This window comes from Pristiophorus japonicus, chromosome 2 (assembly GCF_044704955.1).
Source record: "Pristiophorus japonicus isolate sPriJap1 chromosome 2, sPriJap1.hap1, whole genome shotgun sequence".
NCBI lineage: Eukaryota > Metazoa > Chordata > Chondrichthyes > Pristiophoridae > Pristiophorus > Pristiophorus japonicus.
Window position 1 is genome coordinate 155,678,566 of NC_091978.1, and position 27,455 is coordinate 155,706,020.

Here is a 27,455-nt window from a genome sequence, read left to right on the forward strand (position 1 = left end):
AAGTGTCTTATCCTGAAAAAGTAGTAGGTAAGTTTTTCTTCTGATTCTTTTGTAGATTTGATCATTTGAATTGCAAGATCTTATTTGTATGTCAAATTGTCTAGATTAAATTGCTGAGTGATATTATACAGCGTAATAGCTGATGGTGTATGGAACTGGTTACTTTTGATCTTTTGTTTAAAAAAGAATCTTGTTTTCAAGCATAACCACCTAGTTTTGTACTGTACAATTTGTCAACTGTGACTTCAAAGCAATGCATGTCATAATGAAAGTGTACAGTTTTACCTATTGTATGTTATGAAATATACTTGTGACTTGCTGAAAATTTGTGAGACTCTTGATCACCTTTTAAGCAAATATTCCTAACTTGTGGTTGACTGAAATATAAATATGTCAAGGAATATTGTTGGTTTGGAATGGTATTAATGTATGATCTAAATGCCACGTGTCTTTTACTCTGGTAGTTTGGGAACACCTGCTATTGTAACTCTGTACTGCAAGCTCTCTACTTCTGCCGACCATTTCGAGAGAATGTGCTTGCATACAAGGCACAACAGAAGAAGAAGGAAAACCTGCTGACGTGTCTAGCTGACCTCTTCCATAGCATTGCCACCCAGAAGAAAAAGGTCGGTGTGATTCCTCCCAAGAAATTCATTTCTCGGTTACGCAAAGAGAATGGTGAGTATTGCAACAAGATTATACACATTCTGAATGTTTAATTACTACCAGTTTTAGTTATTACTTGCCCAAATCAATCCATTATTCCTAGTTTTTAGTCCCACGTTGTGTAGTGTCATACTCCAGGTATAATTGCAGTCTTCTTAGCCTATTTTAAGTCAATTATTTTTCCAGTTGACATTCACATAACGGCTGTTATGGTAGTGGGCAAGAAAGTGTTGCATATCAACCAGAATATATTAGTCTTATAGATATTTAGATTACATCACCTTCACTCTTTGTCAAGGTATAACTTTACATAGCCTATTGTTGGTATAAATCAGGTAACGGAGGAAAATTCTAGAGAAGTTAGAATTTGTTTTTTGACCATCACTCAGTTGATGCCCAGTTTTATGACTTTGCTGCATTGTTTAAAACAACTCTTCTGCATTGGGTTGCCAGATTTTCTTTAAAAACTAGAGGCAACAAAAACATGAATAATTACAGATGGACGTAGCAACTGTCACAAAAAATCCCAAAAGATTACAAATGTAGGTGGGATCTTGGTATGTGATCTTGATATGTGGAAGATGCTTTCATCTAGCCTAAATGTTTTTTTTCTCTTGCACCCTCTAATATTTCAGGCATCTATCTCAGTTGTTAGTTGGATAAATGACAGCTTGATTGGGTCATAGCCAGAGTATTGTGGTAGTTTGTCTTCTCATGAGCTCCTCATTATAAGTCCAATATTATAAGATGATGATGCAACCACACTTCCTACAGCTTAACTTAGTTTGTCATAATCTGGTTGACATTTTGTCTTTTATTTTTGTCCTGTACCTTCAACCTTCACATTTCATAATGGCAGAAAGTAGGCAGTGGCACTCTGCCTGTAGCAAGCTGCTCCCAGGACTACATACTGATCTCTGATCTTCAGATGCTATAATCAGTGTATTCTTGTAATGGCTGAACTATCCTCCACAGGAACATTTTGCTCTCTGAGGTACCAACCTGGTGAAGCTGTAACACAGCACTATAAGCATTCAAATCAGCATGCTACAGACAGAGCTAAGTGAACCCACAATGAACTGATCAGGTGCAAGCTCTGCGATCCCGCCACATCCAATTGTGAATGTTGATGGACAGTTAAGCAACTGACTGGAGGATGATCCTCAATGATGGCCAAGGCCAGCACTCGGCTGAAGCATATGCATCTTGAGCCAAAAGTGCTGAGTGGATGATCATCTTGGCCTCCTCCTGGGGTCCCCACCATCACAGATGCCAGTCTTCAGGCAATTCGATTCATTCCATGTGACATCAAGAAACAGCTCAGTGCATTGGACACAGCGAAGGTTATGGGCCCTGCCAACATCCTGGCTGTAGTACTGAAGTCCTGTGTCCAAAAGGGAGCCAAGCCCCTAGCTATACTGGAACAGCTTAGCTACTACACTGGAATCTACCAACGATATGAAAAATTGGCCCGGAATGCTCTGTCCACAAAATGTAGGACAAATGTAACGCTGCCAATTACTACCCCATAACCTACTCTAGGCTGAGATTAGATAACTCTGTGCAGACCAGAGATTGAACATTGGACTTTGAGCTTTTATGACTTCATGTATACACTGGGCAGCAAGTGTTTAATCCTGTCAAACAGGAGAACTCTAACATTTTTTTTATATCATTTTGTTCTTGACTGAGTAGTGATGATCTCCTGAAAGCTGTTGGCAAGGCATGGAAAAACTGAAAAATAATTTTGATCCCGAGAGCCTTAACCTTAATTGTGTATTAGCAGCCCCACACCTTGCAAACTCAGTATCCAAACAAATGTCCCAGATGTCATTAGGCAATCACATTTAAAGAAACACATAAGCAATATGGAAATAAGACAGAAATAAACTCAGCACTGCTGATGGCAGTGGCTGTAAGAACCTAAGAACGAAACAAAAGAAGAACATACTCTGCCATTCAATAAGATCATGGCTGATTTTTGGCCTCAACATTTTCTTGCCCAATTCTCCTAGAGTTCAACAATCTATCTATCTCAGCCTTGAATATTCTCAATGCCTTTGGGGCAGAGAATTCCAAAGATTCACTAGTGTTCCTAACACAGCTGAGGCTGCACACAGGGAGGTTAAAATAACAGTGACCTCAGTCTTTATTAAGACACTCCAGAGTGAGGAACAGGCCTTGGGGGCCGACTTATATACAGTGCTCCCAAGGGATGCTGGGATCCCTTGGGACATCAGGGGATGCGCTCCCTGGTGGCGGAACATGGGAGTGCATGCTTTACAGATGCACAACATCACTCCCACTCCCCCCTCCCCCCCCAAAGTCAAAGTGAAAACTATTTACAAGGTGAGGAGGTCGGGAGCCTTTCTTTCCCTGGTGGCCTGCCTCGGTACAGATGTCTGTTCTGGTGTGTTGGCTGTGCCCTCGCTGGGCTGGCGTGTTGTTGGCCCTGCAGGGCTGCTAGGTGAGCCTGGCCTTGCTGGGCTGTTGGGAGTGATGGGTTCGATTTCCTGGTTAGGCATGGTATCGTTGATCCTTTGGGTGTCTGTTGTGGGCTCGAAAAAGATGGTGTCTGCTGTGGGTTGTTCAGGGCAGTCTGTGAACTCTTGTCAAGGCTGGGATTAGTTGCAGTGTAAGTGTTGGTTGCACCCACATTAAAGATTGCCGTTAGCAGAAGATGGTTTCGATCCATCGACCTCTGGGTTATGGGCCCAGCATGCTTCCGCTGGGCAGTCTGTGAACTGCAGCCTCGTTTGGTCCAGGTGCTTTCTGCAAATTTGTCCATTGTCTAGTTTGATTACAAACACCCTATTCCCTTCTTTAGCTATCACCGTGCCCGCGATCCACTTGGGACCATGTCCATAGTTTAGCACATACACAGGGTCATTCAGATCAATTTCCTGTGACACAGTGGCGCGACTATCGTTTACATTTTGTTGCTGCCGCCTGCTCTCTACCTGATCATGCAGGTTGGGGTGAACCAGCGAGAGTCTGGTTTTAAGTGTCCTTTTTATGAGTAGCTCAGCCGGGGGCACCCCTGTGAGCGAGTGGGGTCTCGTGCGGTAGCTGAGCAGTACTTGGGACAAGTGGGTTTGGAGTGAGCCTTCTGTGACTCGTTTAAGGCTCTGTTTGATTGTTTGTACTGCCCGCTCTGCCTGACCATTGGCGGCTGGTTTAAACGAGGCCAAGGTGATATGTTTGATCCCATTGCAGGTCATGAATTCTTTTAAATTCGGCACTGGTGAAACATGGCCCGTTGTCACTGACCCGTATGTCAGGCAGGCCGTGGGTAACAAACATGGTCCTCAGGCTTTCAATGGTGGCGGTGGTGGTGCTTCCCGACATTATTTCACATTCAATCCATTTTGAAAAATCATCCACCACCACCAGGAACATTTTACTGAGAAACGGGCCCGCATAGTCGACTTGGATCCTCGACCATGGTCTGGAGGGCCAGGACCACAAACTTAGTGGTGCCTCTCTGGGCGAGTTGCTCAACTGAGCACATATGCTGCATTGCCGTACACAGGATTCTAAATCAATGACAATATCGGTCCACCACACGTGGGATCTGGCTATCGCTTTCATCATTACTATACCCGGGTGTGTGCTGTGGAGATCTGAGATGAATGTCTCCCTGCCCTTTTTTGGTAGCACTATGCGGTTATCCCATAACAGGCAGTCTGCCTGAATGGACAGCTTGTCCTTTTGCCGCTAGAACGGCTTGATTGGTCTTGCATTTCAACGGGGATGCTGGCCCAGCACCCATGCAGTACAGAGTTTTTTTTTACTAGGGGCAGCAGAGGATCTTGGCTGGTCCAAGTCCTAATCTGGAGGACCGTGATAGGTGATTTATCATTTTCAAACTCTTCCATGATCATCAACAAGTCTGCGGGCTGCACCACCATCAACAAGTTTGCAGCTGCGCCATTTCCACCCCCATGGTGGGCAATGGTAGCCGACTGAGCATCCGCACAGTTCTCGGTGCTTGGCCTGTGGCGGATGGTATTGTTATACGCAAGTGCCCACCTTTGTATACGGGCTGAGGCATTAGTATTTATCCCCTTGTTTTCAGCGAACACGGATGCGAGGGGCTTGTGATCGGTTTCCAGCTCAAATTTGAGGGAAAACAGGCACTGATGCATTTTCTTTACCCCGAACACACACGCTAATGCCTCTTTCTCAATGCTGTAGGCCCTCTCGGCCTAAAACAAGCTCCTGGAAGCATTAGGCGACAGGTTGCAACTTCCCCGCAACGTTAGCTTGTTGTAATACACACCCGACTCCGTATGACGACGCATCACATGCTAGCACAAGTCTTTTACACTGGTTATACAATACAAGCAGCTTGTTGGAACATAAGATGTTTCTGGCTTTCTCAAAAGCAATTGCTTGATTTTTTTTCCCCCATACCCAGTTCTCACCTTTACGCAATAACACATGTGGGGGCTCTAAAAGGGTGCTTAACCCCGGTAGGAAGTTACCAAAATAGTCGAGTCCCAGGAACGACCGCAGCTCCTTGACATTGTGTGGCCTGGGCGCGTTCCTGATAGCCTCTGTCTTGGCGTCTGTGGGCCGAATGCCGTCCGCCGCGATCTTTCTCCTCAAAAACTCCACTTCTGTTGCCATGAAGACTCATTTCGATCTCTTCAGCAGCAGCCCTACGCGATCCAGTCGCTGGAGAACCTCCTCCAGGTTTTGTAGGTGCTCGGCGGTGTCCCGACCCGTGACTAATATGTTGTCCTGAAAGACCACCGTGTGTGGTACCGACTTGAGGAGGCTCTCCATGTTTCTCTGGAAGATCGCTGCAGCCGACCGAATTCCAAACGCGGGCATCTGTTGTAGATGAACGGTCCCTTGTGTGTGTTGATGCAGGTGAGGCCCTTCGAAGACTCCTCCAACTCCTGCGTCATGTAGGCCGAAGTCAAGTCGAGCTTGGTGAACGTCTTGCCTCCTTCCGCGTCGCAAATAGGTCGTCTGCCTTAGGTAGCGGGTATTGGTCCTGTAGTGAGAAATGATTAATAATTACTTTATAATCGCTGCAAATCCTGACCGTGCCATCACTTTTGAGTACTGGAACAATCGGGCTGGCCCACTCGCTGAATTCCACTGGGGAGATTATGCCCTCACATTGCAGCCTGTCCAGCTCGATTTCCACTCACTCCCTCATCATGTGAGGTACCGCTCGCGCCTTGTGGTGAATGGGTCATGCCTCTGGGACCGAGTGGATCCGCACCTTCGCCCCGGAAAAGTTTCCAATGCCTGGCTCAAAAAAGGAAGAAAATTTGTTAAGAACCTGGGTACATGAGGCCTCATCGACATGTGATAGTGCTCGAATGTCATCCCAGTTCCAGCGGATTTTGCCCAGCTAGCTCCTTCCAAGCAGTGTGGGACCATCGCCCGGGACAATCCAGGGTGACAGTTTGTGCACCGTGCCCTCGTAGCTGACCTTGACCATGGCGCTGCCCAGGACAGTGATGAGCTCTTTGGTGTACATTCTCAGTTTCGTGTGGATGGGGCTCAGGGCTGGTCTGAATGCCTTGTTGCACCACAGTCTCTCAAACATCTTTTTATTCATGATGGATTGGCTAGCGCCGGTGTCCAGTTCCATGGCTACGGGTAAGCCATTCAATTTTACGTTTAGCATTATAGGTGGACATTTCGTCGAAAATGTGTGTGCCCCGTGTACTTCAGCATCTGCCTCCTCTCTGAGGCTCGAAATTGCTTTGATCCACCATGGATCGATCTTCCTCTGCCACGTGGTGGTTAGCAGGTTTTGCAGAGCATGCAGCTCGTTTGCAAGCTCATTGGAGGTGCCCCATTGTTCAACAGCTCTTGCAAACATACCCTTTGAAGCGGCATGAATAGGCTGAATGGAAGCCTCCACAACGCCAACAAGGTGTGAATTACCTTGCATTCATCTTTTGTTGGGGACTCTGAGTCATCTGGGTCACCTGAGGCCTGCTGGCAATTGCAGACTCGTGGGTTCTGCCCTGTACATTTCTGCTCACAAACACAGTTCCAGTTAATTTATGAACATTGCTAGCACTTGTGTGCTGAGAGATTTGTTTGATATCATTGGTGGACATAAACGCCTGTACTATTGCAATGGCCTTACTGAGGGTCAGTGTCTCTACAGTCAAAGGTTTTCGTAGGATGGTCTCGTGGCCAATGCCCAGTACAAAAAAGTCTGAGCATTTGCTCCAGGTAGCCATCAAACTCACATTGTCCTGCAAGTTGCCTTAGCTTGGCGACATAGCTCTCCACTTCCTGACCTTCAGATTGCTGGCATGTGTAGAACCGATACCTCGCCATCAGCAAGCTCTCCCTCTGGTTAAGATGCTCCCGAACCAGTGTATACAGCACCTCATATGACTTATCTGTGGGTTTCACCGGAGCCAGAAGATTCTTCATGAGGCTGTAGGTCGGTGCCCCGCAGACTGTGAGGAGGACCGCTCTCCTTTTTGCAGTGCTTCCTTCTCCGTCCAGCTCGTTGGCTCCGAAGTACTGGTCTAGCTGTTCAACATAGGCTTCGCATTCCTCACCCTTCGAGAACTTCTCCAGGATGCCCACAGTTTGCTGCATCTTTGCGTTGGATTCGTATTCTCGTCGCCAGTTATTGTGTTTCTAACACAGGGAGGTTAAAGTAACAGTGACCTCAGTCTTTAATAAGACACTCCAGAGTGAGGAACAGGCCTTAGGGGTCTGGCTTAAATACAGTGCTCCCAAGGGATGCTGGGATCCTTTGGGACTTCAGGGGATGAGCTCCCTGGTGGCGGAACATGGGAGTGCATGCTTTACAGATACACAACATCCACAGCCCTCTGAAAGAAGAAATTCCTCCATCTCAGTTTTAAAAGGCCGACCCCTTATCCTGGGACGATGCTCCCTAGTTCTAGATTCTTCAGCCAGGGGAAACAATCGCTCAGCATCTACCCTGTCAATCTGCCTCAGAGTTTTATATTTTTCAGTGAGATCACCTGAACTCCAGAGAGTATAGGCTCGATTTGGGCCATCATCCCTTTTGTGTCTCTAATCTCTCTCGTCTTCCAACCTATCACAGACTTTCCATTTTGTTCTTCCTTTCCCCCTTTCAGTGCTTGCTAAGAATCTGTTCTTTTCAAACACACTCCAGTTCTGACAAAATGTTAACTCTCATTCCTCTCCACAGATGCTGCTTGACCTGCTGAGATTTCCAGCATTTTCTGTTGTTGTTCCAGATTTCAGCATCCGCAGTATTTTGCTTTTGTATTGGGCTCAATCTCTCATAGGACAACCTTCGTTTTTAAAAAAAAGTTATACTCGTTCCTGGGATGTGCATGTCGCAGGCAAAGCCAACATTTATTGTTCATCCTTAATTGCCCTTGAGAAGGTGGTGGTGAGCCGCCGCATTGAACCACTGCAGTCTGTATGATGAAGGTACTCTCATAGTACTGTTAGGGAGGGAGACATTTTGCGACTATGAAGGAACGGCGATATATTTCCAAGTCGGGATGGTGGGTGACTTGGAGGGGAACTTGCAGGTGAGGTGTTCTCATGTGCCTGCTGTCCTTGTCCTTCTTGGTGTAGAGGTCAAGGGTTTGGGAGCTGCTGACTAAGAAATCTTGGCGAGATGTTGCAGTGCATCTTGTAGATGGTACACATTGCAGCCACAGTGCACTAGTGTTGGAGGGTGGAAAAGGTGCCAATCAAACTGGCTGCTTTGTCGTGGATAATTTTGAGCCTCTTGAGTGTTGTTGGAGCTGCAATCATCCAGGCAAGTGGCAAGTATTCTATCACACTCCTGACTTGTGCCTTGTAGATGGTGGAAGGATTTTGGGGAGTCAGGAGGTGAGACACTTGTCGCCGAATACCCAGCCTCTGACCTGCTCTTGTTGCCACTGTATTTATGTAGCTGGTCCAGTTAGGCCTCTGGTCAATGGCGACCCCCACGATGTTGATGGTGGGGGATTCGGTGATGGTAATGCTGTTGAATGTCAAGGGCCAGTGGTTAGACACTCTCTCTTGTTGGAGATAGTCATTGTCTGCCATTTGTGTGGTGCGAATGTTACTTGCCACTTATCAGCCCAAGCCTGAATGGCATCCAGGTCTTGCTGAATGCGGGCATGGACTGCTTCATTATCTGAGGAGTTGGGGGTGGAATTGAACACTGCAATCATTAGTGAACATCCCCACTTCTGACCTTATGATAGAAGGAAGGTCATTGATGAAGCAGCTGAAGATGGTTGGGCCTAGGACATTGCCCTGAGGAACTCCTGCAGCGATGTCCTAGAGCTGAGATGGTTGACCTCCAACAATCACAGCCATCTTCCTTTGCGCTAGTTATGATTCCAGCTAGCAGAGGGTTTCCCCCCTGATTCCCATTGACTTAAATTTTGTTAGGGCTCCTTGATGTCACACTCTGTCAAATGCTGCCTTACTGTCAAGGGCAGTCTCTCTCACCTTACCTCTGGAATTCAATTCTTTTGTCCATGTTTGGATCAAGGCTGTAATGAGATCTGGAACCGAGTGGTCCTGGCAGAACCCAAACTGAACATCGGTGAGCAGGTTATTGGTGAGCAATTGCCACTTGATAGTACTGTCGACAACATCTTCCATCAATTTGCTGATGATTGAGAGTAGACTGATGGGTCGGTGATTGGCTGGAGTGGCAATTGTAGCAAGACTTCCTTTCTCTTGTACTGCAACTCCCTTGCAATAAAGGCTAACATGCCATTTGCCTTCGTAATTGCTTGCTGTACCTGCATGCTAACTCTCTGTTTCTTGTACTAGGAGTACAATGGGTCGATCATTGGCTGGATTGGATTTGTCCAGCTTTTTGTGGACAGGACTTACCTGGGCAGTTTTCCACATTATCGGGTAGATGCCAGTGTTGTAGCTTGTACATAGCATTTTTTCAAGAGGTAGTAGAGAGAGTAGACAATAGTAATGCAGTAGATGTAATTTATCTAGATTTTCAAAAGGCCTTCGATAAGGTACCCCATAATAGACCGATGAACAAGGTTGGAGAACAAGTAGCAGAATGCATAGCTAGCTGGCTTCAAGACAGAAAGCAGAGAGTAGGGGTAAAAGGTAGCTATTCACAGTGGCAGAAGGTGGGTAGTGGTGTTCCACAAGGATCAATGCTGGGAGGATCAATTGTTGTTCACAATTTATATTAACGATTTAGACTTTAGAATCAAAAACACATTTTTTAAGTTTATGGGTGACACCAAATTGGAGGGGGGAGGGGGCGTGGTGGTGGGTAGTCAATACTGAGGAGGATGGCAACAAATTACAGGAGGACATTAATAAACTTGTCGAATGGGCATAAAACTGGCAAATTAAGATCAACACACAAATGTGAGGTCTTTTGGTAGGAAGAATAAGGAGGTCACTTATTACTTGGAGGGTCCGAGTCGAGGTGGGGTAGAGGAACAAAGGGATCTCTGAGTACAAATATGTAAATCACTGAAAGTTGCAACTCCGGTTAGCAAGGCCATAAAAAAAACGAGCACTAGGATTTATTTCTTAGGTATAGAATTGAAAAGTAGGGAAGTTATGCTAAACCTGTATCGAACCTTGGTTAGACCACACTTGGAGTATTGCGTACAGTTCTGTTCGGATACCCAGAAATGCGAAGGTCTACATATCTGGAAAGGATGAACAGGCTGGGTCTCTTTTTTTTCTCTTGGAAAAAGAAAGCTGAGGGGTGACCTAGTTGAAGTCTTTAAAATTATGAAAAGTGGATACAGAGAAAATGTTTCTACTTGTGGGGAAGAGCATAACTAGAGGCTATCAATATAAGATAGTCACCAAGAAATCCACTAGGGGATTCAGAAGAAACTTCCTTACCCAGAGAGTGGTAAGAATGTGGAACTTGCTACCACAGGGAGTGGTTCAAGCAAATAGTATAGATGCATTTAAGGGGAGGCAAGACCAACATATGAGAGAGAAAGGAATAGAGGGTTATGCTGATCCATTCAGATGAGGAAAGATGGGAGGAGGTTCGAGTGGGACATAAACGATGGCATGGCCTGTTTCCGTGCCGTATATCCTATGTAGGACACCCAACTCTCTGAACACCAGCATTTAATAGTTTCTCACCCTTTTTTTAAAAAAAAATGGCATTTTCTTCTTCCTACCAAAGTGAATAACCTTGCATTTCCCACATTATACTCCCATCTGTCACCTTGCCCACTCAATTAGCGTGTCTATAACCCTTGTCAGGCGATGTCCTCCTCATAACTTACTTTCCCACCTAGCTTTGTATCATCAGCAAACTTGGATGCATTACACTGGGTCCCTTCATCCAAGTCATTAATATAATTGTAACTAGCTGAGGCCCAGGCACTGATCCTTGCAGCACCCCACTAGTTATGGCCTACCAACCTGAAAATGACCCGTTTATTTATACTTTGTTTTCTGTCCGTTAACCAATCCTCTATTGAGGCTAATACATTACCTCCAACCCCATGAGCCCTTATCTTGAGTAAAAAACTTTTATATGGTATCTTAATGAATGCCTTTTGGAAATCCAAATATACTACATCCACTGGTTGCCCTTCACCTTCCCTGCTGTTACATCTGCAAAACTCTAATAAATTTGTCAAACACTATTTCCCTTTCATAAAACCATTTTTACAATGCCTAATCCTAGTATAATTTTCTTAGTGCCCTGTTGCTACTTCCTTAATAATGGATTCCAGCATCTTCCCGACAACTGGTCTCCGGCTAACTAGTCTGTAGTTCCCTGTTTTCTCTCTTCCCTCCTTTCTTGAATAGTGGGGGTACCTTCCAATCTGCTGGGACCATTTCAGAATCTAGGGAATTTTGGAAGATCCACTACCTCTGCTTTTAGAACCCTAGTCTGTAGGCCATCAGGTCCAGGGGATTTGTCAGCTTTTTGTCCCATGAGTTTCTCATGTACTTTTTCTCCACTGATCTTAATAACTTTAAGTTTCACACCTTTTATTAGCCCCTTGGTTCCCCACTATTTTCAGTATGCTTTTTGTGGCTTCTACTGTGAAGATAGATACAAAATATTTGTTTAAAGTCTCTGCCATTTCCTTATTTCCCATTATAATTTTACCTGTCTCAGCCTCTGAGCGACTAACACTTACTTACTTTTGCTACTCTCTTCCTTTTTACATTGTTGTAGAAGCTCTTGCAATCTGTTTTTATGTTTCTTGCTTGTTTTCTCTCATTCTATTTTCTCCTTTTACATCAATTTTTTGGTCATCCATTTTTGGTTTCTATCCTCGGGCTTACTATTATTATTTGCAACATAATGGGCCCAAGTTTCCACATGATTTGCGCCTGATTTTTAGGAGCAACTGGTGGAGAACGGACTATCTTAGAAATCGCAATTCTCCACATTTTTTTTCCTGCAGTTCTAGTCAGGTAGAACAGTTCTACTTTGGAACAGAATTTTTTCTTCAAAAGGGGGCGTGTCCGGCCACTGACGCCTGATTTGAAAGTTTCCACAGTGAAAACGTACTCCAAACTAAAGTAGAATGGAGCAAGTGAAGATTTTTGTAGAACTGAAAAAACCTGTTCTACACATTAAAAAAATCAGGCGCAGGTTACAAATTAGGCGTCCAGAACGAGGTTGGGGGGGTGGTGGGAGGGAAGTCATTAAATTCTATAATAAATCCTTATTTATACTTATACAAATAAATCCAACCTGAATAAACATTTATAAGCAAAGAAAAGATTAAATAAACCATCTTCCTACCTGTGTGAAAGTGCTTCAGGCAGGCCTTTCGGGACCGAAGGCTCAACGGGCTGGCCCGAGACCTCTGGCAGGGCCCATCCCCAGCACCAGATTTACAGGTAGGTGGCGTCGGGTCGGGTCCAGCCGGGGGGGGCGGGGAGCGGGAACAGGAGCGCGGGTCGGGTCTGGTCTGGAGGGGGGAGCGGGTGTCGGGTCTGGTCCGGAGGCAGGGGGGGGGGGGGGGAGAAGCAGGAGCTGGCCGTGGGAGGAGCCTTATTCACGCAGCCCCAGTGAGGCCATTCAGCCAGGGCTAGGGGCTGCGTGCTTCGGCCCCTCCCACACAGTTCGGCGCCTGGAGCTACTGCACTTGCGTGCCCACTGTAGCGCGCATGTGCAGAGGTCCCGGCACTGTTTTCAGCGCAGGGACCTGGCTCCGCCCCCCCCCCCCCCCCACAGCTCGTGCTGGCTGCGCCGAGGACCTGCAGGTAGGTGGAGAATACCGAGGATTTTTTTAGGCGCACTTTGTGGCGCGAAAAACGGGCGTCCAGGTCGGGACTGCGCCGTTCTAGGCGCGTGTGGAAACTTGGGCCCTATAAGCCTCTTCTTTTAATCTAATACTGTCCTTAACTTCTTTAGTTAGCCACGGACTGATCACCTTTCCCATGGAGTTTTTATTTCACCATGGAATGTATATTTTGGAATTTAAAAAAAAAATGTTTACCACTCCTTATTTACTGTCATACCTTTTAATCTAATTTCCCAATATGCCTTAACCAACTCGTCACTGTCCTTATGTAATTGGGTTTATTTAAGGTTAAGACATTAGTTTCGGGCATAAAAATTTCACTTTCAAACTCGGTGAAATTCTCTATCATATTATGATCACTCTTCCCCAGAGGATCCTTTACTATGAGATTACTAATTAGCCCTGTCTCATTACACAATATAAGATCTAAAATAGCCTGTTCCCTAGTTGGTTCTATGACTTATTGTTCTAGGAAACTGTGTCGAATGCATTCCATAAACTTGTCCTCCAGACTAACTTTACAATTTGATTTGCCCAGTCTATGTAAAGATTAAAGACCCCCATGATTATTGTATTACCTTTGTTATAAGCTCGTATTATTTCTTGATTGATACTCTGTCTGACAATATAGCTACTGTTGGGCCCACCAGTGTTTTCTGCCCCTTGTTATTTCTTACCTCCACCCACACTGATTCTACTTCCTCATCTTCTGAGCCAAGATCCTTTCTCACTATTGTCCTTGTGGCATCCTTTATTATCAGGACAAACCTCTCTTCCAGTCTGCCTGTCTTTTCAAAATGTCAAGTACTCTGGAATATTTAGTTCCGAATCTTGGTTGCCTTGCCGCCACGTGTCTCGAATGGCTATTGGATCATACTCATTTATTTTTATTTGTGCCACTAATTCATCTATCTTGTTACGAATGCTTCGTGCATTCAGGTAAAGAGCCTTTAGTTTTAACTTTTTATCAATTTTCCCTGCTTTCACCTTATTTATTGATGCAGTATAACTGTTAAACTCGCTGTCCCTTCCTGTCACACACTGCTTATCTTTACCCAATTCACTACACTGTTCTATTGTCTTGACTTTTCACTTTGGATTACTAAATGTCCCTTCACCTGTCCCAGTACCTTTTTAAAACCCAATCTACAACCCTAGTTATTTAATTCGCCAGGACACTGGTCCCACCCCAGATTAAGTGGAGCCTGTCCCAATGGAACATCTCTCTCTTTCCCCAGTACTGATGCCAGTGACCAAGGAATCAAAACCCCTTCCTCTCGCACCACTTAGCTGCACATTTTTAATTGATTTGCTTGTCCCTATGCCCATTTGCGTGTGACTTGGGTAGTAATCCAGAGATTATTACCTTTTAGGTTCTGCCTATTAATTTAGACTCTAGTTCCTCAAACTGTCTTAGTAGAACCTCGTTCTTAGTTCTACCTATGTCGTTGGTTCCTATGTGGACCACGACCACTGGATCCTCCCACTCCCAAGTTCTTCTCCAGCTGTGAAATGTCCATAACCCTGGCACTGGGCAGGCAACAGAGCCTCGGGACTCCCAGTCACAGCTACAGAGAACAGTATCTATACCCCTGACTATACTGTCCCCTACCACATTCCTTTTTACTCCTCTTTTCTCTCTCCCCTCCCTCACCTCCCCACCCCCCCTCCCCCAACTAGAATGGCCTCCTGTACCATAGTGCTGTGGTCAATTTGCCCATCCTCCCTGCAGTCCTTGTTCTCATCCACACAGGGAGCAAGTACCTGGTACCTATTAGGCAAGGTCAAGGGCTGAGACTTCTCCATCACTACATTCTGGGTCCCCATACCTTCCTGACTTAGTCACATCTTCCTGTCCCTGAACATTGACTACCTCTAAAGAACTACTTAACCTAGTGGGTGTGACTACCTCCTGGAACAAAGTGTCCGGGTAACACTCCCCTTCCTCGATGCACCGCAGTGTCCCATGCACTGCAGTTACAACACACCACCTGCCCTGCCATCTCGATGTAACTTTATTTTATTTATTTAATTAATTAAAGTTTTTAATACAATAGATTTATTTTTAATTAGTTAACCTAGTTTTCATTGTCGTCATCGTCGTGAATGACTTGCTTCCACGCTAAAATGTTCACAGGTGTTTCAATGAAGGACCTAACATTCCACGTCCCAAACTAAATCTTGGAGTGGAAGATGCCTGTGCGTGGATATTTTTTTTAACGTGTGGTGGTCGTTGCACACCAGCCACCACACGGGCTTGACAGAGCTAAGTCTTGGTCCAGTGGTAAGGATTACCCAAGACGACTGGAGACCAGCTCTGCTGCACGGACCTAGCGCGCACACATCCACACAGTCCACACTGTTATTAATTTAATAAAGTAATAGCAGTTATTAGTCTTCCAGTGCTTAATTTAACTTAGAGAGCTATAGAGACCTGCTGTCCTGTGACATCACTCCTTGATTTTTTTTGATTCCATTGCTCTGGCTCTGCTGCTCCAAGTGAGTTTGTTTATTTAATTTAACTTGGGTAGATAGTTTTTACTAAAAAAGCAAATTACTTACTATTTACTCACCCAATTTACTCAGACTTTGAGCTTTTCCTCTGTGCTCTCCGTGAGGTCACTTTTCTAGATTTTCCCTTTTGTTAGTTTCATTGCACGCTTTTCTTAAACTAAGTTTTTATATTAGTTATTCATTATTCTGAATATTTATAGTTAAACTAAATAAAAACTTTAACCATGCATGAAAGATTTATTAATTTGTAAAAGACTGAAGCTAACATATTGGGATATCATAAGAGCATAAGAAATAGGAGCAGGAGTCGGCTGTACGGCCCCTCGAGCCTGCTCCGCCATTTAATATGATCAAGGCTGATCCAATCATGGACTCGGGTCCACTTCCCTGCCCGCTCCCATAACCCTTTATTCCCTTATCGTTTAAGAAACTATCTATTTCTGTCTTAAATTTATTCAATGTCCCAGCTCCCACAGCTCTGAGGCAACGAATTCCACAGATTCACAACCCTCTGAGCGAATAAGGGGCCACCCATTTAAAACTGAGATGAAGAGAAATTTCTTCTCAGATTATGTCCTCTAGTTCTAGTCTCCCCTATCAGTGGAAACATCCTCTCTGCATCCACCTTGTCAAGCCCCCTCATGATCTTAGACGTTTCGATATTTCAATGAGTAGAGGCCCAACCTACTCAACCTTTCCTCATAAGTCAACCCCTCATCTCCGGAATCAACCAAGTGAACCTTCTCTGAACGGCCTCCAAAGCAAGTATACCCTTTCATAAATATGGAAACCAAAACTGCATGCAGTATTCCAGGTGTGGCCTCACCAATACCCTGTATAGCTGTAGCAAGACTTCCCTGCTTTTATACTCCATCCCCTTTGCAATAAAGGCCAAGATTCCATTGGCCTTCCTGATCACTTGCTGTACCTGCATACTAACTTTTTGTGTTTCATGCACAAGTACCCCCAGGTCCCGCTGTACTGCAGCACTTTGCAATCTTTCTCCATTTAAATAATAACTTGCTCTTTGATTTTTTTTCTGCCAAAGTGCATGACCTCTCACTTTCCAACATTATACTCCATCTGCCAAATTTTTGCCCACTTAGCCTGTCTATCCTTTTGCAGATTTTTTTGTGTCCTCCTCATACATTGCTTTTCCTCCCATCTTTGTATCGTCAGCAAACTTCACTACGTTGCACACTGTCCCTTCTTCCAAGTCGTTAATATAGATTGTAAATAGTTGGGGTCCCGGCACTGATCCCTGTGGCACCACTAGTTACTGATTGCCAACCCGAGAATGAACCATTTATCCCGACTCTCTGTTTTCTATTAGTTAGCCAATCCTCTATCAATGCTAATATATTACCCCCAACCCCATGAACTTTTATCTTGTGCAGTAATTTTTATGTGACACCTTGTCAAATGCCTTCTGGAAGTCCAAATACACCACATCCACTGGTTCCCCCTTTATCCATCCTGCTCGTTATATCCTCAAAGAATTCCAGCAAATTTGTTAAACATGACTTCCCCTTCATAAATCCATGCTGACTCTTCCTGACCAAATTTTGCTTTTCCAAATGTCCAGCTACTGTTTCTTTAATAATGGACTCCAACATTTTCCCAACCACAGATATTAAGCTAACTGGTCTATAATTTCCTATCATGGGAACAGATATACAGAATTAGTTTCTTAATCACTTAACAACCTACCCACCAAGCTTAATGCAGTAATAGAAGACATAGCGCTAAACCTCAATGCTAACTGCTTTATTTAAATCTGCTTTATTCCTTATTCCATTATAAAATAATTGGACCATTGTTTCATAAACAGGTAGAAAGTAACAAAAACATACTTGTTGGGAAGATTTCCTTTGTTCACTACTTGTGGCAAAATCATAAACGTGTTATTTATAAATGTATTTGAGGAAATCTCTCTACCTTCTTCCCCCATCCCACTTCTAGTATGTGAGCTGTAGCTGAAGCCAGATTATTTTTATATCGTGTGGGGGAAGGAAGGTCATGTGAGCAGTACTTTACTGTTACATGCCACCTTCGCTTGCTCTGTAAACTAACCCCATTAGAAGTTGATCAAACTTAACACAATTACATTTTCTTTTCTTTTTAACTGTAGATTTGTTTGATAACTACATGCAACAAGATGCACATGAGTTTTTGAACTACCTGCTGAACACCATCGCTGACATCTTGCAGGAAGAGAAGAAGCAAGAGAAACAGAATGGGAAATTGAAGAATGGAAATGCGAACGAAATAGAAGAGAACAAGCCTGAACCCACCTGGGTACATGAGATCTTTCAAGGAACACTTACTAATGAGACACGATGTCTCAACTGTGAAACGGTAAGCAAAAGTTTTAAGAAAATGTACATATTTCTTTTTGATCATTTTGTCGATGTTTCCTGCTTTTCAATATTGCTTCATTCCCAGCTGTGGATGAGGGATTAAGGAGAGAGTCTTTCTTTGCTCGACCTGTGTGTGTGTGTGTGTCTGTCTGTGTCTCCTCTGCTCTGTATCTTCCCCGATGCTAGTTTTCAGCCTCTTGGCTAAGATCAAGTCTGATATTTTTCCCAGACAGTTAAGATTATGAATTCAACAGAAATTTCTCAGCATTTGTACAACACAAGAGTGACTCCGAATGTAATATGTTATTACATCGTACCATTTTTACCTTGGCTTAAAGAATTGAGGAGAATTTATTTAAAGAATATAAATTTTAACTTTTTCCTGAATTGTTCAAACCCCATTCCAGGGCTGAGCATTCTCCCAGTGCCCTGGCCAATGTTTTTCCTTTAAATACCAGCACCAACTAAAACCATTAATGGTCATTCATCACATTGCTGCTGTATTTGCCGACATATGACTGCATTCATAGCACTTTGTTTCACTAAGTGTTTTGGGACATTGCAGAGATGTGATGAGGTGCAATATTTATGCTTTATCCTCTCTTCTTCCTTATGAGGCCACAGATGTTCCTTGCATCAGAATAAAGATAGAAAATAATCATAGAATTTATCAACAAAGGAAGTCAGCACAATTGTTATGCAGGCTTGCTTTCTATACATTCATTGAAAATTCAAGATTGAATATTATTTATTCTTTCCATTAAAGTTTTGTGAAAATTATCTATCCTTTATTTCTTCTTCATCCATTTTGTGTTTTTGGCCTGGACATCGTTTCCTTTCAATCAAATTGTAGAAAATGTCAGCACTAAATGTTACTTTATAAAGGGCAAAGCTTACCTTGATAATCTGCCCAAGGAACAGAATGTTGTATGCATATTGCATCAGCCAAGATTTTTAAATGTTTAGATGAGCATTGATTTTTTTTTAAAGGTTTGCTATTGTAGATGCTTAAGGGGGGGGAAGCTTCAAGCTTCAATGTTGAATACTAAAATGAGTGTACAAATATTCAAATGATCTGTAATTGGATCTTCAGTATACAGTTTTGATCGCCTTACCGAAGGAAGAATATACTTGCCTTCGAGGGGGTGCAGCAAAGGTTCACCAGATTGATTCCTGGGATGAGAGCAGTTGTCCTATGAGGAGAGATTGAGTAGATGGGCCTATATTCTCCGGGGTTTAGAAGAATGAGGGGTGATCTCATTGAAACGTTTAAAAGTCTTAAGAGCTTGACAGGGTAGATGCTGAAAGGCTGTTTCCCCTGGCTGGAGAGACTAGAACTAGGGGCCATAGTCCCAGGATAAGTGGTCGACCATTTATGACTGAGGTGAAGAAAAATGTCTTCACTGAGTGCTGTGAATCTTTGGAATTCTCTATCCCAGAGGGCTGTGGATGCTCAGTCATTGAATATATTCAGGACTGAGATCGATTAGATTTTTGGCCACTAAGGAAATCAGTGATATGTGGATAGGGTAGAAGTTGAGGTAGGTCATCCACGGTCTTAGTGAATGACGGAGCAGGCTCGAGGGGCCATATGACCTCCTCCTGTGTTCTTATGTTATATAATCGTCCAGTACAGAAGGAGGCTACTTGGCCCATTGTGCTTTTGCCAACTCAAAAGAGCTGCCCAATTTAGTCCCACACCCTTTTTTCCACAACCCTGCAAATTAGTCCTCTTCAAGTACATGCCCAATTGCCTTTTGAAAGTTTGTATGGCATCTGATTCCACCACACTTTCAGGTAGTGCGCTCCAGACCTTAACAACCCTCTGAAGAAATTTCTCCTAATTTCCCCTCAAGTTCTTTTGCCAATTATTTTAAATCTATGACCTCTGGTTACCATCCCACTTGCCCGAGGAAATAGTTTCTCCCTTCTTGCTCTATCAAAATCCTGTATAATTTTGAATACTAACTATTGGGTGTCTCCTTAACCTTCTCTGTTCTAAGGAGAACACACTCAGCTTCTCCAACCTCGCCACATAATTGAATTTCCTCATCCTTGGTATCAACCTGGTAAACCTCTACTCTCTCTGGGGCCTTGACATCCTTCCTAAAGTGTGGTGCCCAGAATTTTACACACTACTCCAGGTGTATCCCCACTAATGATTTGTAAAGGTTTTTCATGACTTTGTTTTTGTTTTTGTTTTTAATGCCCCTATTTACAAAGCCAAGTATTCCATGTGCTTTCTTAACCTTTCGAAATATATTTTGACTTAATTTGACTCCATAATCGGTATTCTGCAGGTTAGCAGCAAAGATGAAGATTTTCTGGATCTTTCAGTTGATGTGGAACAGAACACATCAATTACACATTGCCTCAGGTAAGTGGTGATCAGATCAGTATCTGGAAATTTTTTATACATAAAGCTGTCTTTTTAAAGCAATAATTTTGACTCTAATCAAGGCCTGCAATGGCAAGTATTTTTTTAAAGGAACATTTCTTTCTCCTTTCCTCTTCAGCTTTTCAAAGTATTACTTGGTAGAAGCTTGACAAACAAACAGGAAACCTGAATTTCTTATTCTGCAGAGTGGACATTCTGAAAGGGATGGCCCTGTTATGATTCGGACTCGTTCTGGATACTTTTTATTGTGCCTAATACAATAGTCTGTTTCCAGAGGCATGTCCTCACTTCCCATGAACTAAAATATCGGGCTCAATTTTCCCCAGTGATTTGCAACATTTTTTTGGCACAGGCCGCTTTTTTTGGCCTACGTTTTTTAAAAAAAAACAAGTTTCCCCAATCAATTTGCACCAGTTAGTTATGATTTTTTTAGGTAAGTTTCTTTTTCAGCCAAAGCGGGTGTAACCTGCCACCCATGCCAATTCTGGCCAGTAAGGCAAGTTTGGCCAGCTGAGAGTTAGTCCAGTTCTTCTCAGGCCAATGTATGTGGCCTCTGTTGTAAAAAAAAACCTTCTGGTGAGTTAAGGAAATCGGTGCAGGTAGCAAAAGAGGTAAGAGGAGGGGCAGGAAGCCTTTCGGGTCTAGTTAGATCTAGGGAGGGAGGAGGCCATTCGGCCTGGGAAAGATGCGGGAGAGAGGACCGGGAGGCCATTTGGCCTGGGATAGGCATGTGGGAGTGGACCGGGAGGCCATTCGGCCAAGGCTAGGTGCGGAACCGGGAGGGAGGAGACCACTCGGCCAGGGCTAGGTGCGGAACCGGGAGGGAGGAGGCCAGGGCTAGGTGCGGAACCGGGAGGGAGGAGGCCGCTCGGCCAGGGCTAGGTGCGGAACTGGGAGGGAGGAGGCCAGGGCTAGTTGCGGAACTGGGAGGGAGGAGGCCAGGGCTAGGTGCGGAACCGGGAGGGAGGAGGCCGCTCGGCCAGGGCTAGGTGCGGAACCGGGAGGGAGGAGGCCGCTCGGCCAGGGCTAGGTGCGGAACTGGGAGGGAGGAGGCCAGGGCTAGGTGCGGAACCGGGAGGGAGGAGGCCGCTCGGCCAGGGCTAGGTGCGGAACCGGGAGGGAGGAGGCCGCTCTGTCAGGGCTGGGTGCGGAACTGGGAGGGAGGAGGCCAGGGCTAGGTGTGGAACCGGGAGGGAGGAGGCCGCTCGGCCAGGGCTAGGTGCGGAACTGGGAGGGAGGAGGCCAGGGCTAGGTGCGGAACCGGGAGGGAGGAGGCCAGAGCTAGGTGCGGGACCGGGAGAGAGGAGGCCACTCGGCCAAGGCTCGGTGCGGGGAGCAGGACCTGGAGGCCCTTCGGCCTGGGATAGGAGCGGTGATCGGCATCTGGTCGGAGAGGGGGGGGGGACTTTAATAATTTCATGGAGGTAAGTTGCTGTAATGTATTTGTGCTTGTGAAGTTGCTGCAATGAATTTTAATGTGCTTGTGCAGGTTGCGAGCTGGCTGTATGTTTAATTTTCCAGCCTCAGCCTGCATTGTGTCCCTGGTTACCGTGGCAACCTGATCATTTTGGCGCAGATCAAGGCTCCACCCCTAAAACTAAAGGACAGGTTAGTCTGCGCCAAAATGAAGAAATCAAACGGGGAAAACTTGGAACACATTTTTGGCATACTTGGGGCCCCCAAAAAAGGGGCGTAACACTAAGTATGCCAAAAAAAAGCTTTGGGGAAAATTGAGCCCATAACCTTATGTGCGAAGCAAGCTGGAGCATAACAAGCCTCTCGGCAAACAACAAAACCTTTCTACTGCTAATGTATCCACTAGCATGGATCTTGCTGTATGCTCCTGATCTCTACAACTGTTAGAAATAAACTCTTTACAGCCACTTTTTAAATAATGAGTGCAACCCACTATGGTGGGTATATTATGTTTAATCAGAATTTAAGACTGAATGATTATAACACATTAGCTATTCAGCAAAAAACATACGACCATAACAAGTAACTGATACCGATCCGATCGGACAGATGGTTAGCACACGTGAGCAGTTCTCTGAGCGGCTTCTCTTCCTTTTGTCTAGAGTCTATCGCTCTCGCATCCTCTCCCTGTGAGGACAAGCACTTGGAGGGGCAGGGGGGGGGGGGTGTTACTGTTGTTCTATTTTTAGGGGTGGGCCTGAAAAGGAATATTGACAAAGATGTTTTGGCCTATAGAGGTTCCCCTAAAAACTCAATACCCAATGGGGCTTAGGTTCTTTGTCTTGATTCTTGTGTCAAAGCCCTCCCTAAAGATATCTAATGATCTTGTCCACATGCCTTTTCTGTTTATACTTTCTCAGAGTCCTTCCTTTGGAATCTATCTGGTCCCTATCCACTCGGGTACCATGAATACAAGGCCTAGTTCAGTACTCTTTTAACCATGAGGCCCAAAGCAGAGCTATTTAACTTCAATCGGTCGTTACTTATCTTTACAACCGAGCAAATTGCTTCATTTTGAGATCATGTTTACTTGTCTTTGCAAGCAGTTCTGTTAAACTAACTTCAATCTCTACCTTGGCTTTATACATAAAATACATAAACAAAGTTCAAGTCTTAACTTAAAAACAACAGATAATCGCTTAGCAACAGGGAGATTGTATATAGTACAGAATGCTATACCATCTGCAGCAAACCAAAATATTAGCACTTCTAAGTATCTATCTAGTCTGAGGAGACTTTTGTCTCCAGTTCTAACACAACCATGTAAACGTTGCATAACCTTGTTTTTTTTTTAAAGGTATCTCTAGTTTCTAACACAACTGATGGGCAATTGGAGCTAACAAACCATATATTTCAGGCTGAAAACTCTGAATCTAGTGTATTGAGTAACAGTATTGGGCAATAAAGAAAATAGCAAATTGGCTAATTTACAAAACTTCACTTAACATTCCAAACAACAAATAAACCGTGGAACTTGTGGTTTTCAGCAGTAACTTTTGCAGCTTAAGTTCTGATGGAATGCTTTTGTGTCTTTTGGCCTCTGCCTGTATATTGATACAATGAGAAGTAGACTGGTGAACTAGGGAAAGAATGCCATACTTCTACATACTTTCAAGCAGCTTCCAGCTAAAGAATTATTGATCAAAATGAACTTTAAAGGTACCTGGGTAACACCCCTGCCCCCCCCCCCCTCAGTAATCTGTCCCTAGCCATTCACCCACCTCCCATATTAAGTAGAGCTGTGAGCCTGTAAACAAGATATTACAGGCTTTTAAAGATCTGCTATAATAGCAAATTAAATAGGCTGCAAATATGGGGAGATAACTTCTTGGTAAGATCCCAATTGATAGTTTGATTTACTGGAAACACTCAGCAGGTCAGGCAGCATCTGTGGAGAGAGAAACACTGGAAGATGTTAGAGATTTAACAGTGCAGAACCAGGAGCAAAAGGGGCATCCATAGTATTTTGCTTTTGTTTTGATTCCCTGGGTAAGCTATAAATCTCTTGTTGAACAATAGGATGAGAACTTCCATTCTACATAGCTGGCTGCAGTCTAATTACCCTCACGTGTAATTAGACATCATAGAAGGAAAAAAACCCTAAAAAGTTACATAATTTCCATAGATATGAGTCACTGATGGTGGGAGTTCTGATCCAGATAATGTATGTTCTATCTAGACAGGCTGCTCTTGGCATGTAGAGACCAATTTAAAGTGACAACAATATGTGTATAGCTACATACCATTCCTGCCTCACCCAAAAATTTAGATTTTTTCCCCCTGTCCGTTCCACTCCCCATCCCCATCGAAAAATGCTTGACTTCCAGTTCGTGTCTTTATTCCACCCCCATTAAATTTGTGTCTAAGGTCGGGAACTTTTCAGTGTTTGGGATCGAATGTGAATCCTGTAACTAGCATCTTAATACCGTACATTGCTACAGCGGCGTACTTCACCACACTGCTCTACTTTCTTTTACTGTTTACTGATCTTCTATTTCAAATCCTGATGTCTTTTTCAAGTGATTGAATTGCAACTAATATGCTCGAATCTACCGGTACACATTTTTTTAAAAGGCCACGTAAAACTATCATGATTTCTTCAGTGTTTTGCAAGCATTAATGCACTATAATTTTTGCAACTTTATTTTGCAGAGATTTCAGCAATACAGAAACACTGTGCAGTGAACACAAGTATTATTGTGAAACATGTTGCAGTAAACAGGAAGCTCAGAAAAGGTGAGCATATATAACCGGTGTACAAACTGTAATTGATCATTGTATTTACAAATTGCATAAGAGATTATGAATTCCTTTCTAATTTAATTATCTTGTTCTGTGGGTGATTTTTTTTTAAAGAAAATCTTTTAGAAGACAAAATTGCCAAAAAAACAACTTAAAATGCTAGGCAGTGCTTAACCAAGGCTAGGTATTGATTCGAACAATTGAAAGCATAACTATATTAAGCTTATAAGGGAGGTGGGAATCAAATTACTATTTTATTTGTCAGTAATCAATAACCACATGAATAGAAAGAAAGAAAACCTGCATTTATATAGTGTTATCAAATCCTTTACATGCCCAAAGTGCATCATATACAATTAATTACTTTGACGCGTAGTCACTGTTCTGTAGACAATACTTTCAAATGAATCTTCATCATAAGGCATTCAACAGTTGCAGTATTCAATGGTGTGTGTTTGGGTGATTTACCAGTTCACACATGTTGCTCTTCAGAATTTTTTTCTGTTACCTGCTGTATTATTCTGCAAAATGTCTTTGGCTGGGGTGCCAATTAATGCAGCGGCCCCATGCATTAGAACTTGAGCCAAAATGTCTTCGTGCAAGAAGGTTTCTTGCTTTTTGTCTTCTGCATCTAATCACCCATGTCAGGACTTTTTTTTGACAATAGTGAGATTAGTTATTCATAGTTTCATTTAGTGCCTAAAAGTGACGTATTGGTTGGTTTGTTTTGAAAGACCACTGGATGACTCTCAGTTTTTACATTTTTTTAAATATATAAATCTTTCTATACTGTTTTGTCTTTGGTTGACAGAATGTGTGTGAAGAAGCTACCTATGATCCTTGCATTACACTTGAAGAGATTCAAATACATGGAACAATTACATCGATACACAAAACTCTCTTACCGAGTGGTGTTTCCACTGGAGCTGAGGCTGTTTAATACATCAGGAGATGCTATTAATTTGGACCGCATGTATGATCTGGTGGCTGTTGTTGTTCACTGTGGCAGGTTTGTTTTAGGAAAGATTTTTTATTAACTGCATCTGAACCAGTTGTTGTAGCAACTTAATACAATCATAACTTAAGAATGGGAATAGATTTCATAAGTGAGAAACTGTATTTGGAATAGTACAACACAGTGAAATGTCTTTAAATAATAAATAATTAAAATATATACTGGAAATCCAAAAACAGAAAAAACTAGAAATACATAGGCCAGGCAGCATCTGTAGAGAAACAGTTAGTCAGTCGACTCTTCGGGCCTGAGGGTTAAGCTTCTAAGTTGCTAAACTGATTAAAGGCTGCCACTGGTTATGTGAATAACTAAAAAGTAAACTTTAGATTATTGTTATTATTTGTAATAAGATAGTCATGATATCCACTCTGAGAAACCATACATGAGGATGTATGTGCTTGTAACAATTAGAGTTCAGCGTCACTGGCCACTCGCTTAACTGTGCCCTTACTCCATATGACTCATTGGGGGTAATTTTAACATTTGACAATGTAAAATGGGTGCTCAGTGCCATTATACACACAGCCCGATCTTCCTTTCCATTGAAGTATAAACGGGTGGGTGATCTGTTAATCACCTTTTTTACATTATTGCCAAATGTTAAAATTAGCTTCAGTGTGCCTTTAATTGCTTGATATTTAGATAAGTGTCAGAAGCTCAAAGTCAAACAAGGAATTTTTGTCACCATTCCCTGGCTTGCTGGATACAGTGAACATTGCTATCTGATCACCTTGACTTTTGAATACGTAAGAATCACTCTTATCAGACTGGATTAGGCTATTAAATACTAGACCGATTTATTAATCAGTAAGCTGGCAAATAGACAATATTAAATACAAACAGTAGATTTGTAGTAATTATGGACTTTAATATTCTCAATAATTAGCCCTCACTATAAACCGGACCAGATGCACAAGGCCTGATCTAATCCTGCATATTAGTTGGCTGCTGAACAACTCTTGGAAACTCCCTGTTTAGGATGATTCCAGAATGACTTCTGATTTGGTGCAAAACAGCCCAAGGTATACCTCCCAAATCCTTTGAAGATATTCCTAAAGAAAGTGTCTCCAATCACCTGTACAAATTCTTTGGGCTGGATTTTCGGTTCTTTGTGTTTTCGAGCGTTCCCGGGTGCAATTCGCAGCGGAGCAAAAAATTTAGTTCCGCGATAAAGTTGGCGCCAGACCGAGGAACTTTCGCCAACTGAAAGTTCCTGAGGAGTGTTAGCGTTAATTCTGGCATTGCACCACAGACTCTCTGCGCCAGAGCCTAAAGTTCCGGCGTTGACGCAATCTTCCGTTTTGCGCGTGCGTTTTTTTCCCCCGGGCTTCCACCTTCTGGTTTCCTGTCGCAAACGCTAATGCAGGGCGCGGCCACTCTCTGGAGGGTGAGTCGGTAGACCATGAGCTTGGTGGTACATTTGAGGGCTGCAGTGGCACACTGGAGGCGGTCTCCAGGGCTGTAGTAATACCCGCCCTCCTGTATGGATCTGAGGCGATGTATAGAAGACATGAAGTCGCTGGAGATGTATCACCAACGATGTCTCCGCAAGATCCTGCAAATCCCCTGGGAGGACAGGCACACCAACAGCAGTGTCCTCAACCAGGCTAACATCCCCAGCATTGAAGCGTTGACCACACTCGATCAGCTTTGCTGGGCAGGTCACATAGTACGCATGCCAGATACAAGACTTCCTAAGCAAATGCTTTATGCGAAGCTCCTTCATGGTAAACGAACCAAAGGCGGGCAGCAGAAATGTTATAAGGACACCCTCAAAGCCTCCCTGGTAAAGTGCGACATTACCACTGACACCTGGGAGACCCTGGCCGAAGACCGCCCGAGGTGGAGAAAGTACATCCGGGAGGGCGATGAGCTCTTAGAGTCTCAACGCAAAGAGTATGAAGAGGCCAAGCGCAGGCAGCGGAAGGAGCGCGCGGCAAACCAGCCCCACTGACCCCTTCCCTCGACGAATGTTTGCCCCACCTGTAACAGGGTCTGTGGCTCTCGTATCGAACTATTCAGCCATCAAAGAACTCACTTTGGGAGTGGAAGCAAGTCCT

At 43.8% G+C, this 27,455-nt stretch overlaps 1 protein-coding gene across 3 annotated transcripts in view; it reads left to right on the plus strand.

Moving 5' to 3' along the window:
- The window catches only part of usp46 (ubiquitin specific peptidase 46), a 120,160-nt gene that overhangs the window by 65,439 nt on the left and 27,266 nt on the right, over positions 1-27,455 (plus strand). For all 3 annotated transcript variants that reach the window (XR_011588949.1, XM_070870067.1, XM_070870068.1), the window contains exons 3-7: positions 465-678; positions 17,536-17,762; positions 20,065-20,141; positions 24,291-24,374; positions 25,192-25,389. Coding sequence is in view for 2 of the 3 variants with exons in the window: in XM_070870067.1 (XP_070726168.1) it covers positions 465-678; positions 17,536-17,762; positions 20,065-20,141; positions 24,291-24,374; positions 25,192-25,389 (800 nt within the window). In the remaining variant the exon portion in view is untranslated. The remainder of the gene's footprint in view (positions 1-464; positions 679-17,535; positions 17,763-20,064; positions 20,142-24,290; positions 24,375-25,191; positions 25,390-27,455) is intronic.